This window comes from Psammomys obesus, unplaced genomic scaffold, assembly GCF_907164565.1.
Source record: "Psammomys obesus unplaced genomic scaffold, mPsaObe1.curated_primary_1811, whole genome shotgun sequence".
NCBI classification, from domain to species: Eukaryota; Metazoa; Chordata; class Mammalia; order Rodentia; family Muridae; genus Psammomys; species Psammomys obesus.
This window is the reverse complement of record NW_026596034.1, coordinates 37,278,827-37,298,455: the sequence shown is the minus strand read 5'-3', so window position 1 is coordinate 37,298,455 and position 19,629 is coordinate 37,278,827. Positions and strand designations below refer to the sequence as shown.

Below are 19,629 nucleotides of genomic sequence, written 5' to 3'. Positions count from 1 at the left end.
GTCATCACAGGTCCAGTACTGGGTCAAGGGTTAGTCTATTCAGGTAAACAACTGTACACATTGCTTCTAGAACACGTGCTGGGACTTAATTGCATTCCCCAGAAGCACCTTCAAGGAACCTAACGCATATTTATCTGTTGACAATGTCAGTCATGCATGGCCCCCGGGGCACTCACCCCAGCAGGAACAGAAGCCCAGGATTTACCTCCTCAGCTGGAGCCTGGCTGAAGGTGGGGTATCTCTGCACATTGTTGAGGTGCTGTGGGTGGCAGAACTGGTGTTCAAACCAACGGGCCGAGTCCTGACACTGCCCTAGTGTCTGTGATCCTGTCCTGCCAGAGTCTCAGTTTACTGTGTTGTGGAAGGGGTACTCACACGTCATCTTGAAGAGTCTGTGTCTGTGAGGCTAAGGGGCCGTGTTTATTACAGGGCTGAGACCAGTCTCACAGGTGGTGCCCCTGGAGCCCCTCGACCTGACTTGAGGCCCCTGAACTCCAACTCTACCTTGAAACCTAAGCGGCTTCTAACCAACCTAAGTCCTCCGGCAGTGTGCACCACGCCACCTAGTACTGGTGCGGGCCTCCCCTCTCTGCAGGTGAAGGAGCCCAGTGATCTTAAGCAGATTCCGCAAGTTCTCATCCCCAAGGGGGCCTCTCCTTTTCAAATGTTTTATTCATGGTGTGTGTATGTCTGTGTGTATCTAGGTGCCCACAGAGGCCAGAAGAGGATGTCAGATCCCTTGGGGCTGAAGCTTCCTGACACGATGACTGAGAACAAAACTTGGGTCCTCTTAACCATTGAACCACCCCTCCAGCTCCCCAAGTAGGGCCACTCTCAAGCCCTGACCTTAGAATGCCCTTCTGATGGGACCCGAGTCACCCCAGTTTGCCCATGTGAATCGTGGCTGATTTGCAAGTCTACAACAGGAGGCTGTGGTGTGGAGGAGAGTCAGGAAGGGGCTTCCTCAGCTCAAATGGGCCAGACCCTTTGTGCCAATAGCCAGGGCCTCTGGAACACCAAGCCAACCACCCAAAGCCCCCAGCATGCCCTGTGGGGTCTGTGGTTGGTATGTGGGTGCCCACCGGCTCACCACCAGCGCCTACTTATCTAATCAGCCCATCGTTCCTGCCAACCCGCCCTGTGGCTCCCACAGGACCGCTGGGGAGTGGCCCCTATCACAAGGATCACCCTGTTTGCTTTTGATAAAAGTCACAGGAAAGAAAGAAAGAAAGAAAGAAAGAAAGAAAGAAAGAAAGAAAGAAAGAAAGAAAGAAAGAAAGACAGGCATGAATGGGGAGGTAGGGAAGCCCCAGTCTGGTGGGTTCTAGAAGACTCTGCAGGTATGATTACAGAACAGGGGAGGCAAACTGGCCCAGAGGACATCTGCTCCCACTAAAACTGAGGCCCAGAAAGGGCAAGTGACTCCCTAGAGTCACACAACAGATGAAGAAAGGGTGAGAGAGCAGCTGGAATAGGCTCTCTGGATCAAGCCACACTGAAAGACAAATCTGGCTGTAAAGAGGGGCCTGTGTGTTATGTCTGCCCTTGTTCTGTTGCTGAGGCGTCAGATTCTCTGTCCGCTAAATAATTTTTAGGGAAGACAGGGGCGTTGAAAGCAATCTTCGAGAGGTCAAGGGAAGGGACTCTCCTGAGGTTATAGCCAGTAGGAGGATGGTTATGCCAGACCTTAACCACAACATTTCCCATTTACAGATAGGAATGTGAAAAGCAATAGGGGTAGGAAATGATCCTGAAAGCCCAGCAGGAACCCAGGCTCACTCGCAGGGAAGTAGACAGGGACTTCCAAGCCTGTGGCCACTGGCACAGCCAAGATGGAAAGAATTTCTGCTAGGTGTTCTGCAGAGGGATAAGATGGCTCCTGTCAGATAAGCTGCAGAGTAATAGACACTGTGGACACAAGCTTGAGTACCACCTTCGGAAGCGGAGGCACCGAGGGCTGACGTGAGCTCCCAGGGAAATGGAAGGGTCTCTGCCCTACCCTGCCCTGCCCTTGGGGGTTAGTTTCTGACCTCACAGAGCACCTGGAATTGCCAGTCACTAGGAAATGGGGATCAGTCAGTTGGTTTTATTAAAGTCTGATTTCTGACACCATCTGGTATTTCTGGCCAGACTGAGATGACTGGAGGCCACTGGAAAGCTGGGTTCAAGCCCTGTAAGGATTTGACCCATTCCTACCAGGGAGCAGCTGTGCTCTGAACCACATGTCCCCTCTTGAGAAGGCAGCAAGGGATGGTGCAGAGCAGTGCCCACAACGGGTTAGGGTGGGCCTGTCCACAGGGCGCTGCGCCAGATCCTGGAAAGCCTCGGGCTGTACTCCTCTTCGTGCCCGAGTCCTCTCACCTCACTGCTCTCAGAGGCTCAAAGCTCAAGGGTAGCAGGTGTCAGCTCCCTAGACTGCCATCCCTCAGGGATATTCTGGGCACCGCAGGTCCCAGATCCAGGAGGGTGTCATGTCTGGGAGAAGGGGCAGCTGTCCCAGGGGGTGGAAGAGCACTCCTGTTTCAGTTCCCTACCCATGTGAGCTTCTTTGCCTGGCCATCCAGCCTGCTCCTCAGGTCCAGCCACCACTGTGGTGGCCCTGGGGAAGAAAAGGCCAGCCTCACGCTTCCTGTCCGGAAAAAAAAAAAAAAAAAAAAAAAAAAAAAAAGATGCAGGATAGGATATGTGTGTGTGGTGTGTTTGGCCTGGGGTCTGGGTCACTGGGAAACCTAAACACTGGACACTGGTACCGGGTGGAGGGCTGGTCCAGGTGCTGGAGCCCTGTCCCTTCCAGCTAGCCCATGGCCCCTCCTTGGTCTCTGGGACTGTGCCTGTTGAGTATTGATTTTTTGACATGGAGCAACAGCCAGCCAGCCTTTATCGGCTGAACCCTGGCCCTTGCTAATGGCAGATCTGGGTCCACCTGGGAAGAGCAGACTATGCAGGGTGGGGCTTTCCCTTCCAGGGATCTGTAGGGGCCTCTCACCGAGCTTGTTCTGGGGAAGGGTTGGCTCTCATAGAAGGTGCATCTGTAGGTTGTAATGGGTCAAGGGATGCCTTCCCCTGTATGGTTCAGAGCCAGATCACCACTGCTGAACCTGGAGGCAGGACTCCTTGGAGAGGGACACTACCTCTGTCCCTTCAGGGCACAACCAAAGTTGCCAGACCAGCAGGAAGAACCCTGACAAGTGACCTGAGCACCCACTACTCCCTCAACAGACACACAGATACCTTAGCAGCTTATGTGCCTTCCCCAGGCAGAGAGCTCTTTCTTACCCACCCCACATGCCCGAGGAGGCTGAGAGTCATGGCTTCCAGCCTGCCTGAAGCACAGAGCTCTGAGCTAGACACTCCACCATCTTCCCCCTAGGATAGGGACAGAGGAAACCCCATCAGCTTAGAGCCCCTCCCCCTCCTCCCTGCCTACTTTTGACAGCAGGACACTCTGGTCTTGCCCGGGGCCTGGCTTCACCTGGCTCTGGCTCAGTGCACCCATCCACCTTGTCTTCACCCCTTCGCCCTCTGGTGCCACAGTTTCTGGTCTGAGTGGTCAGATGGTGGGTATGAGGGCATGTGAAGGTCTGGGAAGTGGCTGCTCTCCTTCCTGGAGTGACAGCTGCCTGCCCTGCCTACGGCACTCACATCCTGGGGCCAACAGCTGACAATGTGGCAGGTGATGGGAGGCCAGTAAGTCAGGAAAAGGACCACCTAGAGCACACTGGTCCCTCAGGGCCTGAGCACAAAGACCAGAGGCCCCTATAAAGGAGGTATACGCAAGTGGGGAGACTGAGGCCTTGGCTACAGGGGGAGTCAGGCAATGTGGAGTTTGGGAGACAAGGAGGGTTAGGGGCTTGTTAGCATCTTCTCTCAGAAGAGCCCTCTGTAGTATCCTTTGTCTTCAAAGCCTGTCAACTTTACCTCACACTTGGAGGCTGGGGTCACAATGGGACACCAGCAGTTCAAGAGTTCAAACTGAAGCCTCTGTCCTTCCTCATGCTCCCTGACGGGGAAAGGGAAGAGGGATGGCATGGCATGGGCAGGGACTGCTGCGTGCTCAGGAAAAGGGAGCACCAAGCAGGCTGGTCCTGGCCTAGATCCATATGTCTCTTACAGCAGCTCCCTGCTGACCCTGGAACTGGGCACCCAGCATGGCTGGGCATTGGAGCTGGTGATGCTGGGGTACCTTCCCACAGTCTGCATGTGATCTAGAATACGTGGAGCCTTCAGGGTAGACCTGGGGAGAGGGGGAACTGGGGCAGAACTAGCCAAAGGCAGGGATGGGATACCATGCAGCTTGGTGTCTCCATGTAAGTGCCAGTGGGGCTGTGGTCAAGCACAGGCCCAGGGGCTTCCTACAGCATCCTATGGAATCTGCATCTCTCAAAATGGTTTCTGCTCTCTCTCTCTCTCTCTCTTTTTTTTTTTTTTCTTCAAGACGGGGTTTCTCTGTGTAGTCCTGGCTGTCCTGGATCTCGCTCTGTAGACCAGGCTGGCCTCAAACTCAGAGATCTGCCTGCCTCTGCCTCCTGAGTGCTGGGACTAACGGTGTACGCCACTACTGCCCAGCTCTTGCAGTCAAACATGTCCTCTGGCTTTCCTGCAATGGCCATCCTTGCAGTCCACACTCATGGTCTTTCTGGATAAATTCCCAGGGCCCCATCAAGTGCCTGCTTAGGCAGCAAAGGGCTGTGGCAGGTCTTGGTTAGTGTGCCCCAATACACTCCACAGCACTAGTCACATGGGGTGGGGCATGAAGGCTCAGTGGACTGAAGGACGAATCCAAGGCCTATAGTGATTCCAGAGGACCTGGATATCCCAGCTGGGGGCAGGGCCGGGTGGGCAGGGCCCCATGAGACACAATAAGGTATGATAGCATCTAGACTCATCTCAGGCCGCGCTGGGCCCTTGCGTGCAGGATATGACCAGCCCTCGAGCCGACGGCGGCCCCTTTGTCCCATCTCTGGGGACCGATCTTATCGGCTTCGTCCACCGCCTCCATAATGGAAAAAAAGCAGCGAGGAAATCAAAAGTTACGCACAGAGATAGAGAAGTAATAAATAAATAAATAAATAAGGAGCTGTCGTGGCTATGGGGAAGGGGTGCTTCTCAAAGAACAGCGATGTCACAGGGCTGGCTGGGAGTGGGTGGGGGCTGCTTCCTGGCTCCTATCCTGGGTCTGGGTGAATCCTGACAGCATGCTTGGTCTCACGGCAGGGGTCAGAGAGGTTCTCATAAACGCTGCTCACACGAGGGCAGTGTTACCCACAACAAAGCAGGACTGCCTCAGTGTCCCTTCTGAGGCAGGGGAAGACTAAGAGAGAGGAGGGAACATGTCTCAGTATCCGTGGGTCTCAGTACTGTGCCTCAGACCCTGGACCCATATGGATCCCAGTCGTGGGTATAGGGAAGTGCAAGTTTGCCCCACTTCTGCAGCTGTGCCTTGCTGCAGTCACCCTGTCCATATCCCACAGAGAAAGGGCAGCTTTCTGGATGAGGCGATCACTGCTACCAGGAGAAATGAGGACGCAGACCCGAGGTCACCTCGTACCCATATCTTATTTCTACTAGGTACTGTGGTCATGGTAGAAATAACTGGTGCAGATGTGGCTCAGGCCAGGATGGGGCATGAGGGCCAGAAAAGAAGAGCGGGCTGGCTGGCAGGCAGAGTTGGCTCTGCCACCTGTGATGATGGTGCCACCAAGAGTGATTTGCCAGCGATGGCCACGGTGCTGGGGGCTCTGCTAATCAGGGTACCTGTGGCCAGTGAGCCAGCATCAGTGTTAAAGACAGTCACAACACTGGGGCTGAGAACAGTGGCCATGACCACGCAATAGCTGTCCCCTACCACACACACTGCTCATCAAGCGCAGCCCACCCTTTGTGGGTCCCAAGGCAGACCTATGCCACCATTCTGAGGAGGCCATGACTCTTGGGGTTGAAATGACATGTGGACCTTATAAGCAGGGAGGGGACAGGAGGGAAACTGCTGGAAGGCAGTGGTTGAAGCTCCCCTGGCAAGGAAGGGACCTGCCTGGCTGATGTCTGGGCCAGCTGTGGGGCCACTAGCTGGGCAGGAAGCCGGTGGGAGGGTGGAGAAGGAAGCAACTTGATTAGTGCCGCCACCAAGATAGCCTGCCCTGGCCACAGACAGCGGCTCCCGGAAGCGGGTGAGGTCAGTAGGCCACGCGTGGTGGGCAGCCAGGCCTGGGGACCCCTCTAGGGCTCCACCTGCATTTTCCACTAGATGTCCTATTGTCTGTGCACTTACCCTCTGCCTACAGTGTCCACTGGGAGCTCCTTGGGCTGAGACTTCATGGTAGGTAACAGACACTCCTAAGAAGTAGGCCGGCCCAGTCCTCCCCAGAGCTGCCCATCTTGCTTGTCTGTCTCAGTTTCTACATCTGTAATGGGGTACCACAGTGCCTCCTGCTGCCTGGACAGTGTGCTCTCATGTTTTCTGAGTGGTCTTCTGGGTTCCATTTCTACCCACACAGCAGTCAGTGGGAGCTGCTCCCAGAGCAGGCCTGCCTGGCATGCTTGGTCCCCTTCTGCTCCTGACGCCATTTCCAGCTGTGCCTTAGGGACCATTCATCAAGCATCAGAAGGAGCTCTGTGAGAATCCCGGGCACTGGAGTGCACAGCCATTGGCCCTGTCTCCATGTCTCAGCGTGTTTCTGTCCCTCGGTGACTGGCTGCTGCCCAGATGGAGCCATCAACCCCAAGATCTGTCCTGTACCAGAAGCTCAGCGCATGAGAAGACAGGAAGAGTTGGGAGCCAACATGGGGAGGAGGGCAGTCTGATGGGTTGTCTGTGTGTAATATTACTAGTGTGAGCCCCCTCCTCTGCAGTTTCTGGGCCCAAGGCCCAAGGCCAGTTGTCAAGGTGGAATCTGAGCCAGAGATAGCCCAGGACTCATGTGGACAGGCCAGCAGACAGCCAGGGTGTCCATCTCCATCTGTCAGCTATCCTCCTATGGCCTATGCTGAACCAAGGTTGTGACCTCTAAACCTTGTTTCAAGGATAATCACCTACTTACCATCACCTTGATGGGGGTCCCCTACCTCTGAGCCAATTTTCTCCTCACCCTGCATTTAGACCCAGCTGTGTACACTTGGCTTAGGCCCTTCATAGCGTCTTCTGCCCCAACCCACATTCCTGGGTAGATGATGGTGTGCTGGGCAGAAAGCCCCACTTCAACAGCATCTAGAATCATCTCTGGCCTTGGACACTGGGGTGGCGGTGTTTCCAATGCATCCCAGGAGGGCAAGGTCATCCTTGTGTGTCTCCAGCCCCTGAGTGTGCCTGCCCCAGGAGATACTCAGTGACTGTTCAGGAAGAATATTCCTGACAGTAAAGATACAATTTCCTTAGGTCTTTTCACTCATCTCCTAGCTTTAGATTGTTCATAGCAACCCTGGGGTCTCAGAAAAACATGAGTCTTCAAAGGGGCTCGAAGCTGCTGGGCTGGTCTCTGAGGCTGACCCTAAAGTGACCCCTATCATCTACCAGTACCCCATCCCCCGCTGACTAATCTTAGACAAATAGACCTATCACCCGCCACGCCAGGCCCCATGATAACGCAAAATAGCTGGAATGATTTTTCCCACCCACACATGCCAGCCAGTCAGTCTCAGGGAGGGGAGCATGGCCAGCTATCGGCCCATCTCCCAGGCTGTCCATCAGGACGAGCCGTCCTGCCTCAGCCGCCAGATAACAGGCCTTGAGGTTCACACAGAAACCCCGGGCCTGTGAGATTAGTCAGCCGGACACAGTCTAGATAACAAGCTACCGCTCCATGGGAGGGAGGGGTCCCCGTCTCCAGCTTCCCTGGGACCCTGGGCAGGAGATCTGACCAGGGCCTTCAACAGGAAATGGCTAACAACACCTCCTGTGGTCCTAGCAGCAGCCCCCTCCACCCCAAGATCCTGGGATGCTCAAACTCTGATCTGTTCTCCTAGGCAGCTGATCAAATGCCCCCAATGTCTTTCAGCATCTTCACTGTGTAGCCAAGAATTCTGGGATTGGGCGTGGTTCAGAGATGAAGTGCTTTCCTAGTGTTTTTGAGAGCCAGGATTGTAGTACAAGACAAGGTTGTGAGGGCTGTACCCAGGTCTATGGCTCATAACCTGGACCCTGACCCGTCTGTGCCCTGCACTATGTCTCCCCATGTTCGCTCTAGCCCTAAGGCTCCATCATGCTATGACCCCAATGTCTCAGGACCTTTGCACATTCCAGACCCTTGCCTGAATATCTCCCTCCATCCTAATTTGCCTTTCAGTCATCAGCTTAGAGATGGGGATCCTCTCCTGTGCTGCCACCTGCTCTCAAATTGGCCTTGACACTCAGGCATCCCCTGTGCTGTGCTGACTGACATTGCTCAGGGACACAATGGCCTGGTACACAGCCAGCCTTCCTGGCTCTGCCTCTAGGAACTGGGATGGACTGACTGGCTCTCACTCAGTTCATAGCAGCTCCTGGAAAGAGTTCTGGGCTCCAAAAAACTGGGTGGAAGAGACACAGACCTTTTGGCTTTTTCTTTCCTCTATATCCTGCCTTAGTTAGGCAGCCTGGCTCTGGAGCCTCAGCACAACAGCTGGGCTCCCACAGGCCAGGACTGTGGGGTCAGCTGGGTGACTTGATCTCAGCTGGAAGGAACCACAGGGCTCCCCTTCCCTGCTCTCCTTGGTTTCTGGAGCCAGGAGCATGGCATCCTTACAAGTCCTAACCCTTCCCAAGGACCACGTGCTCTGTTAAGAATTCTCCTGTCATGTCCTTTTCAAAAATGTGCATGGGAAGGTGCTGCCTGACTCCAGCCAACTCTCTCCTCTTCCACATCCTCCCTAGGCCTCAGGATGCTGCCAGACCTTGACCTAGCACCTGACCCTGTATGGTGAAGCCACCCTACCCTCGTGGCTTGTCTGCTTATTCTCTCTGTCCCTGGCCCTCAACCCTGCAGGCCTGACTCTCTGTTGAGATCCTCCCAGAAGGCCAGGCTGGGGATGTGCAACTAGCCCACTGTGTATCCTCACATGGATTCAGGGCAGTGAGCCTGTGGGGGTTGGGTGGCTCTCCTGCTGACTTGGGGTGGGTGAAGCCGTGGTCCTGTGCCACCTAGCACATTCATGTAGTGCTGGTGTGCTCAGTGTAGCCTTCCTAAGTTATCCTGTGGTCCTTTTGCACGTCACTTTAGGCTCTGACCCTGGATCCTGCTCTCAGAGAGTGGGGACCAGAGTTAGTTCCATGCTCAGACACTCATAGGGCAGAAGAACACCGCTGAAACCCTGGGGATTGCTGGCTTCGTTCATAGTGACAGCTGGAGAACTCTTTGAGCCTCTCCATTCACTTTACAGGAAAGCACACCCCAGCGGACGGTTTGGAGGGCCCTGTAGGGACTCAGTTTGCCCTCCCATCCTAGCACCTGCACTGGCTTTCCAGACAGACACTCAGAGGGGCCTGGAGAGAGGCTCATTATAGATGGAGTGCCATTTTGCTGACACAGGCAGACATCACATTGGCGTACTGATGGCATGCATGCAACCTCTGGGGGACCTGGGAAGGTCATGGTACCTCTGTGTCCCACATCCCACAGGTCTGAGGAGTCTTTTGGAAGGAACTAGGTAGTCTGTCAATTCCTTGGCTGAGGCCAACCCTGAGGGAATCCCCAGGAAGAGGACCCCACACAGTGATACCTGACAGGAGCCTCTGGGCCTGTTTCAGTCACTCGTTCAAGACCATGACAGGGGGCTAGGGGTGGGTGACAGGGTTGGATGGGACTTGTATCCTGACAGGGCTGGTGTGTTTGCAAGCCATGTCCTTCTGACTTTAAGGGAAGGTAATAGAAAGAGTATGACATTACATTAGGTGGCACCAAGCACCAGGGACAGGTCCCCACGTCCCATAGCAAAGCAGCTAGCTATGCCAGGTTTCAGATACTACTTCCAAGCCACCTGCATGGCTGGATCTGAAACAGCCATCACACCTGCACACAAGGTCATTACAGACGACAACTCAGACTCTCTCCCTCTCTCTTCTTCCCAGTTAGAATTCAGCTGCGAGCCAAGGGAAGCCAGCCATGGGGCTCAGCAAGGGCATCCCTGAGCCCTGGACACAATTTTCCAGAGTGGTCTGTGGCCCATCACACCCAGGGTGCGGCCCTGCTGTGCCCCAGGGGCACAGAAGCCCTCTTGCCCCAGTTCCTCCTATCTTCCCCTCATCTGTTGGGCTGAGACTCAAAACCACAGGGCCCTGGACTGAAGCCCCTCCAGCTCTACTCTCTCTTGGCTCATGGACTGATCAGACTCCAAGTCAGAGGGGCCTTTGCATGGCCATTCCTTTCTTGTAGGCTCCCCTCTGTGGCATCTCCAAACCCCTCTGACAGCAAGATGCAGCATGCCTTAGAAGGCCCATCCAGGCCACTCTCATCTGGCAGAGCACTAACAGCAAGGCTGCCCTATTTTGTGCACTTATGGGCTTTTGTCACATGGACTCTGAAGGCTCTTTCCTGGCATCTTCCTTGGGTTTTATAAACTGTTTGGGGCTACACCATTCCCACTGCCCAGAGAAGCGTACTGAGACCACACTGTGGGGTCACTGTGAAGCAGGACTCTGGGCAGAGTGTGGCCATCAGAGCCACAGATAAGACATTGCCCACTGTGTTGCTCTGGTGGAAACGTAATGCAAAATCAGCTGCTGGAGGGGTTTCTGAATTTGCTTGTACCCCCAAGTGAGAAAAACGAGGCTGTCTAGTTGGAAGCCACAAAGACTCTTCCCATCTCTATTTTAAAGAACATGAAACTGAGGTCTAGAGGTAGGTCTTCAGTCCACCCACACTCAGCAAAGCAAGGCTCCTGCCTCTCACAGCAGCAGCCCTGAAGAACAGAGTGGCCAGGATCTGCAGAGCAAGACAAAACTCTTGACCATAGATAAAAACTTCATCGTGCACTACTCAGACTACACAGTGCTACAGTCACCAAGGACCAGGCCAGGGCAGGACGGCAACAGAACCAGGAGAGGAGAGGAAACCACGACAGTGAGGGTGATTTATACAACTTTGGGGCTGCACTCTAGTGTTTATAGAAAAACTCTCTCGAGCAAGTAAGACTATGCTTGGGTCTGCAGCAGTCAAGTGAGTGTTCCTGGACAATCACCTGGCAGCATGGGAACTAGGGGGCCAAGTGGGGGGGGGGTTCCAGGGGGTGTTTTTTTTTTTCCTTTTTCCATGTGTGCATGTAGGCCCAAGGTTGATGCTGGGAGTCATCCTTGCTCACTCTCCCACCTTATTCACTGAGGCAGGGTCTCTCAAGCAGAGGTTACTAATGTGGCCAGTACTGCTAGCTACCTTCCTTATTCTGCGGATCCTGTCTCCACCTGGAACTACAGGTGGGCTGCTACATCCGCCTGGCACTTACGTGAAACACCAATCTTCATGGTTAGGTGGCAAACACTTTAACCGCTAAGCCATTTGCCAGCCCTTCCTGGCCTGGACCATCAGATGAGTTGTCTCGTGTACGCACAGCTGCTGTGAAGAAGCAACAAGACCAGGCTCTGTGACACCTGCTTTCTGGGGCCTGGTTAAGTCCTGTGTCAGGCAGACAGGAGCTTGGTGGGTGCCCCAGATACTTACAAGCCTGAGAGCATCCTCAGATGGTGAGGACGAGCAGAGCCCTCTGGAGATCCCAGCCCTGGACTCTCAGCTCTGTCATGGGTCCAGGGACCACCTCATCTCAGGCAGAGCAGATGGGAACAGAGCCAGACGGCCAGAGGAAGACTTGGAGTCCAAGCCAGCTCTGTACCTTCTCTCTAGAGAGGGACAGTAGCAGATGCTTCTCAGGCAGGGTCCCTGGGACAGGCAAGATGGATGCTGGGACCTGCTGGGGCAGGGCTACAGGCCAGAGGTCAGGAAGAGTCACAGGCAACCAACAAGGCAAAAGTGACCACTTGGTCTGTCACCAGGCTGGGCACTGCCTTCAAGCCTTAAACCCTGCAACCCATCACAGGCTTGGGCGGCCCTGGAGATAAGAGGCCCCTGGGCCTCTCCAGCAGCTTCCCTACTGGGTGATAAGCACAGTCTGTGCGGGAGCTGATAGGCAATGGCTACCACGGCGGTTGGCCAGCGGCCACTTATCAACCCCATCGCTGCCCACTGCACAGAAATTCCTATCTGTGGGAGCTGATAGGGCACCGCCTGGCCCCTCAGGATGCAAATAACTCTGGAAGCCGGGGTGCACCCTGACCCCAAACCACAGCCCATGAGGCATGGCTTTCACAGGGGGCAGGGCCAGCCTTGCTTTTCCATCTAAGAAAAGAAGTAATAACGCTTATGTTGGTGAGGACGGTGGTAATGTTTGACACTGTAGAAGATGACCTCGCATCTGGACCTCTGTAGCAACATGCAGTCCCCAGCCAGTGATGTGGACTGCCTTTCCCTGCCCTCCACTCAAGTGGGCATGACACTGTGTGGCCCCATGAGGCTGATGTAAGGACCATTCATGCCTTCAACCTACTTAGTAGCCACTGAGGTCCATAGACACACAAGGATCCCTGTCCTGCCCAGCAGGCATTGTCCACTTTATGCATGTGGACATGGAATAGGACCCACAGGGGTTCCTGGTGCTGAGTCAGTGCTCATGGAACCCCTTCTCTCTGGAGAAGCTGAGTCAGCATAGGGCTGGTTAGAAGCTGGACAGTCTGAACACAAGGCTGTGCCCAGCTCCATGGCTTTGGACACTGACCTGAGTGGAAAAGGCTCTGGGACTCATGTGATCTGGTACAATTACTCCCACCATGGTACTGAGATCTGGGGACACTGGCCTCTGCTGAGACAGGACCCTGGGTCAGTGCCCAACTCCTCCCAGGAACTCCCAGGAGGAGTGGACATCTTCACTATACACTTCCACCAGGCCACCTAGAGCCTTGCAAGGCGGCTAAGCATCTGTCATGCTAAGGGGTGGCAGAGGGGAGTACTCTGTGACAAGCAGCTATGGGACATTCTATGAGTGGATCAATTTCCACACAGGGTCCCAGTCCCCATTCTGGCTGTGGCCTTCTAGGTCAGCCCCCCCTCTCTGGTCTCAGGCTGTTACTCCATTGTGCACCCCTCAGCTATACCTGCCACTCATTTTCTTTCACACTGGTGGCAGACATCATCAATTGACCTCTGCACTCTTCTAATGCCTTAGGACTCCACAAAAACGTCCATATGTTCAGTTAAGAGTCCATTTCTATCCCTTCTCAATTTGGTTCTCAAGTTCCCCAGAGGAGGGGCAGAGTGTCCGCCCTGGGAAAGCATTCTCTGATCCTTCAGCAAGACAAGACCCTTGGCATGCCTTCTATCTGCAGGCCGGAGTCTGGATGTGACACGCCTTCAGTAACTGCGCACACATGTGCCGCCCACCCAGGTGCTCAGCACCTGTCCCGCTCCTCCCTCACTGAGGACCACGCCACTTAACCTACTTCACCTACTTGGGCTGTACAGTGGCTCTCGGCCCTCAATAAGAGCCCTGGGAACCACTGACGCCCCAACCATGCTCCTGGGCCACGGTATCTGTTTATCAGAAGCAAGGGCACCATGACTGCCACATTCTGGGGCCTGTGAGGTCTGAGATCCAGCTGCCAATGTGACCGGCGGCACACACTGCCTGAAGATGTGCAAAGGTACAGGCTTGACTGGCTTTTTGTGGGGCAGGTGGTAACCAGGAAACTCAGGTGGGCTGCAGCCCCCAGGAAGAGCAGGTCTCCATCTCACCAAAACCTGAGCCCACCTGGGCACTAGCCAGCTTAGAATATCAACCATCTGCTTCTGGGAAGGCCTCAGACCAGCAGCTCCAGACACATCCTCTAGATACCCCTCCAGGCATCTGTTCCTGCCATCTCTCAGTTCTCATGGCCAGCCACCCCAGACCTTCCAAATGCTTCTGTCTACACCACAGGCTCTGGGCATGGGCACCCTGGAAACCAACTCATACCACATTGCTTGGGCCAACTACATAAAGCTGGGCACCAGTGGTCTCCAAGAACCCAAGATCCCTGGATAGCCTAGTCCCTAGCTGTCCAAGGTACACTGGGGGTCCCAGAACTGCTGTATTGGGCTAGTCAGCCTGGTTACCTGGCCCACTCCAGGGACTAGCCATGGCTGCCTCTTCTTTTTTTTCCTCTCCCTCTTCATCCTGGGGCCTCATCTCCAACTCCTGCCCCTCCACATCCTCAGGATCTTCTGGGGACGCAAGGGGTGCTGGCACTGTCGGTGGACTCACATCTGTAGAGAGGAAAATATTGTCAGGTCCTTGCTGGGCTAGCCTGTGACCAGGAGGGAAACTGAGGCTAGGGGGAAGTCACCTGCCCTCCTGCCTTATCTAACACTTCAGGTTTTCTCTGAGCCTTGTAAAATCCTCAGCCCCACTGATACAGCAGTAATAAGTGTCCCTTAGCTGCCCTGTCTGTCATAGCCCAGCGCCCACCCGGTGCACCTAGGCCTGTGGCCTCTGACTCACTGGTCTCTGCAACAGCTGGGCCCCTCCATCAGCCCTGCACCCAATTCTAGCCCAAAGGGCATGTTTGCCTTCCTGGCAGGCCAGATAACCAGTGTGGCCCCCGATCGATGAGCTCCTGTAAAGCCCCCCGGGGTGACGTCATGGGACCAGCAGATTATTAATACCACGATAAGGCTGTGATTAACATCAAATAAATCAATCCCACGGTATAAAAGTCCTATTATTTTTGGCTATAAATCAAAGTGGCTGGCATCTGAGCTCCAGCCACCGAGAGGAGCCGTGCTGGACCCGCCTGAACGTCAGATATGCTCTTGCACCGTTATCACGCCCATCACTGCTTTATCACGGCTGCGGTGCCAGGTGCAGGCCTGGCTGTTTGTCCCAGATCCTTCCCGGCCCCACCCGCCTACCCCCTCAGCAGCCCCAAGTCCCCAATCAGATAAAGGCCAGCTCCCCGGGAAGCTATGGGTCAAAGTCCAGCAGCCGCCAGCCACTTGCCCTTTGGCAGCTCGGCCACGGGCTGCATTAGTGCAGCTCCTGCTGGTAGCGCTGATGGTGAAGGAGATAAGGTGCCTATGAGCATGGCACCTGCTCTCCCGGAGGCCACCCAGTAGAAACTGAGGCTGAGAAGTGGTCTAGGCCCAGCCATAGCTTCATCCCTCATGCTGTATGCCAGGAAAAGAAAAGAAAACAGCAACAGTGAATAAGGTCTCGACCAGAGACTGGCCTGGCACCTGCCACCCACCTGGGTGGGTGACCCCAGGAAGCTGAGGGTGATGAAAGTCAGGGTTTGACCCCCAGGGCTGTTGCCAAGGAGAAGCCAGATTCTTAGGCTGGGTGCTGGGCTTGGAATGAAAAAGGGAAGGAGGAGGGACCCTGGCCTGCAGCCACTCAGTCAGGGACTGATACACTGATGGGGTGCACAGTGGAGCCTACAGGGATGAAAGACTGTTCCCATTCAGATTCCTGAAGATCCCCCTGACGAACCCTTCTGTCATCACTGTCATCCTAGCCCTCTTCCTCCTTCCTCCCCTCTACACTTGTGTTTGTGTATGTGTGTGTGTGCCTCTTCATGTATGGTGGCGAAAGAACAAACTTGGAAGTCCTTCCTTAGATATTGTCTGTCATTGGCTTAGGACTCACCAATCTGGCCAGACTGGCTAGGGAACCCCAGGGACACACCATGTCCACCTTCCTAGTGTGGAGATCATAAGATGCAGCATGCACCTGGATTTTGCAGAAATGCTGAGGCTCAAATCAGGTCCTCAAGCCAGTGTGGCAAGCATGTTGCTAACTGAGCCCTTTCCCCATCTTGAACTCAGTGGCCTCCAAAACACAGGCGAAGTGCTGATCTCCCAAATACTCTGCCTCCTCGAGGTCCCTTTTCCCAGGGCCTCAGGGGGCATCTGAAGTCTCAATGCTCTACATCCAGCTCCTGGCCTGAACTGGCCTCCTAGAGTCTGGGTGGTGTGGGGGTCTGTGGGGTTTCATTCTGTGGCCTCTTCTCAGCTTCAGAAATGCGCTGACCTGGAAAACGGCAACCAGGAGGCCCTGTTGAGTCTGAGGAGGTCACGTGGGTGAGAAAAGGAGATGACGTGACAGTGGGGTGCATCTAAATCCAGACCTAGATTGGATCCTTGTTAGAGTGTGGGCTGTGTGACCCCAGACAAGCCTCTTAACCTTTCCAGGCCTCAGTCCTGCAGTACGGCACACACAGTATGTTCCTTTCTTCTATAGAGCCTCACACTCTCCCTGGGGTGCAGCTTGATCCTGTGTATGGAGCCCGAGCCACAGCCCAGCAGATCTGATGGACACCCTTTCACAGATGTAAATAGGCTGTACCGGGTGGCTGTGTGGCTCAGTCGTCTTAGCACAAGTCTGAACCTCAAACTCTTGCTTGCCCAGCAGATGCCCTCCCTACCCTGGCTCCCTCTAGGTCCTGAGGACAGCAGCCTGCTGAGACCCTCTGTCCTCCCATGAGCTCTAGGCAGGATGTTGATGTGCACACTCACCTTCTCCGGGTGGACTTGGGGGCTCCTCTATGGCCGGGGGCTCTGGGGCTGTGGCTTCCTGCTCCATGGTGCTGATGTCCATGGCTTGGGCTTCCTCTCCAGCCTCCATGTCTCTGAGGGAACCTGTGGACACGAGCCCCAGGAAATCATAAGCTGCTTCTGGATAAGGTTACCCTGGTTTCCTAAAGGTCACACAGGCTTAGCTTTGGTGCCCTGGGTGGAGGGGGTAACAGGATAAGGGCAAGGCCAGCCACCCACTGAGACAAAGGCTATGACATCTTCTGGATTCCCTGGCACCTAGCATGTGAGCTTCACTTCATGTTTTCTCCCACCCCACAACAATTCCTAAGCTTTGGGGTCACCTGATACATGTTCTGTCCTTGCCCTTCCTGTTGTCTGTCACCCCCACCCCCAACAGCAGGTAATGGACACCCTTCTTGCCAGAACAAGAGTCTTAGCCCTTCCCAACCAGACCCTACCAACAGAAATCAACATGGGGGTCCTTGTGGGCTCAGATGGGTGCTGCAGGCCTTCCTGCCTCACAGGCTCACACACAGACTCATAGGGCCACACAGCAGGCGTGTCTGCTTATGGCTTTCTGCAGGAAAACTCTCAGGCCCCACAAGTCAAGCCACCCTGCACTTGGGGTTTGGTCCAGGGCTCCCCCAAGAGTAAGTTCTTGTGCCCACAACATTGGGAAAAACATGATGGACACAAACGTGGCAAATGTATGATGTATGGACAGGGTCAGGATGCAGGTAACCTTCACAGAGGTAGGCTAAGCATCTTCCCTCCCTCCAGAGGAGCTGGGGCATCCATCGTACAGTGGGAGATGGGTAGGCTGGAATAGGCCCCCAGAGTCACAATGACTCCCAGAGGACCCAAGCACAGGCTAGGAGTGACGCAATCAATGAAGTCACCATAGGGTATCAGCGACGGGGACAGAGAACTGAAGCTCACATGAAATCCTCACCTAGCCTGGCTCCTACTTCATGCTCTTTAGCCACAGCTTCCAAGGGGCTATACCTGTCCTGTCATTTTGTGGTCACTGAGGAGGGAAGAGCCTGAGTCTTGGGCACACCCATTGGCATGGGAGGGGCCTTGAGTCTCACAGCAGCCAGACCTCAGGGCACTAGAGAAAATAAACCACAAGGCCATGTGTCAGAGTGCCTGAGGACACCTGAGGGTGAGGTGCCTGCTCCTGTGTAGAGAGGCAGGCAGAGGGCATGCAAGGGCCATCTTTGGGTTTTGTTTTGTTTTTCAGACAGGGTCCCATGTATTCCAGGCTGGCCTCGACCTTACTGTGTCAGTGGTTCTCAACCTGTGGGTCGCAATCCTTTTGAGGGGATTGAATGACCCTTTCACACTGGTCCCCTAAGACCACTGAAAAACACAGATATTTACATTACGATTCATAACAGTAGCAAAATTACAGTTATAAAGTAGAATGAAAGTAATTTTATGGTTGGGGGGTTCACTACAACATGAGAAATGGTATTGAAGGGCTGCAGAATTAGGAAGGTTGAGAATCTCTGTTCTGTGTAGCAGAGGCTCCCACCTTCTACCCCCTGAGTGCTGCTGGGATTACAGGCACACACCATCACACTGCAGTGTGGGGGACCTGGCCCAGGGCTTTGTGGATGGTAGACAAGTGCTCTACCAACTAAGCCACGGTCCTCGCCACTTCAGAGGCATTTCTGGAGGTCAGCCAGTATTTTCAGGCAGGGGTGGACTAGGATGCACCCCTTTGATGCTTAGGGGTTCCCAGCCTTTCACAGCCAATGAAACCTGACTCTCCCCAGAACCATGGCTCAGACTGCTCCTTCTCAGGAGGAATGGAGGTTCCATGGGAAACCTGCAGGCTTGTGATAGGGCCATCAATGTCAACACGTTTCAGTCTGCACCCAATACTGAAGCCAGTGTGGGATCCATGGTACTGGTTATGTCAATGGAATGGGGACCCATGAGGATGGAATAGAGGCCATCTTTCAGATGTGTGGGGGGGGGGCAGATTTCTGTGTCTGAAGGACTATGGTGGCTGTAATCCTGACCATATAACTGGGGTCAATGCCGTTCTGTTCACACTGGCCTAACATGGCCAGACACCATTCTAGGGTATGGGGTCTCATGTCACTGGACATTGCTTGTGGCTCCTGGGTGCAGGACAACCAAAGAACCACAGTTGCTCCTAAGCCAGGAATAAGCGCAAGTGCAGGAGGTGAGGCCAGGAGCTATGATGTGTGGGAGAAGGTAGCTGTGACGGTGTGTGGTGGGCGGGAGTGAGAGGTACAAGTCAGGTACTGTTGGGCTCTGAGGTCTAGAAGAGAGGGAGTCTGTCTTCAGCCGGGGCACTGAGGTGCTATCACAGGTCTCAGAAAGGTGGAATAAGGTAGGTTTCTTAGCTGTAATTGTATGGGTGCTAGTTCTCGACCCACCCTCCCAGAATCTGTCCCAGCTATACTGCTATAGAAGGGTGGCAGGCAGGACTCAGGTCTTCCAGAAACAGGGCTAAGGCCCACAGTGGCAGATTCAGGGTAGGGTGGACACATGCCTTGACCCTTATGACCTTACACCAGGGCTGGAAAACAGTGCTGTGGGGGGGGGGGGACCCACCCTGAGCAGAGCCACTGTTTAGGCTGCTGAAGACTGTCCTGCTGAGACCCATGCACCTGAAGGAGCTTTTTGCCTCTCCAGGGGCTGGAAGACACCCAGAGTCTCAGTTGCCTGTTCCAGCAAATGGGATTAAGCCTGTTCTCAGGAACTCTGGGGCTGACACTGAGCTGGATCAATGAGGGGCACAGCTGAAGGATCCTTCCCCCATAACATTATAGAGACCAACCTGCTGCCCACCCAGGTGGCTCTCCCACACCCAGGCGCCTGGAGCTGGGATGTTCCTCCATTTACAAGAACAAAGGCGAGCGTTCCTCACAAAGCCGTGTGGATGAGCGTGGAGAAAGGAGCCGGGCTGCAAGGCGGCTCATTCTGATGTTGTTAATTCAGTTCCAGAACAATTAAAATAGCTCTGATAATTCAGGAGACAGTCACCACTGGCAAACAGAGTGAGCCCATGGATGGGATGTGACACTCCTGCCTGGGGAACCATGGCTTCCTGAGCCCTCATTTGGCT

At 54.5% G+C, this 19,629-nt stretch overlaps 1 protein-coding gene across 1 annotated transcript in view; it reads right to left on the bottom strand.

The window, feature by feature from the left end:
* Positions 1-16,625, bottom strand: part of Zfpm1 (zinc finger protein, FOG family member 1) — a 33,641-nt gene extending 17,016 nt beyond the window's left edge. Inside the window, exons 1-2 of the mRNA XM_055621345.1 lie at positions 16,503-16,625; positions 14,106-14,255 (exon numbers count right to left, since the gene is read on the bottom strand). Coding sequence (XP_055477320.1) covers positions 14,106-14,255; positions 16,503-16,611 — 259 coding nt within the window. The 5' untranslated portion in view covers positions 16,612-16,625. The remainder of the gene's footprint in view (positions 1-14,105; positions 14,256-16,502) is intronic.
* Positions 16,626-19,629: the final 3,004 nt, after the last annotated feature.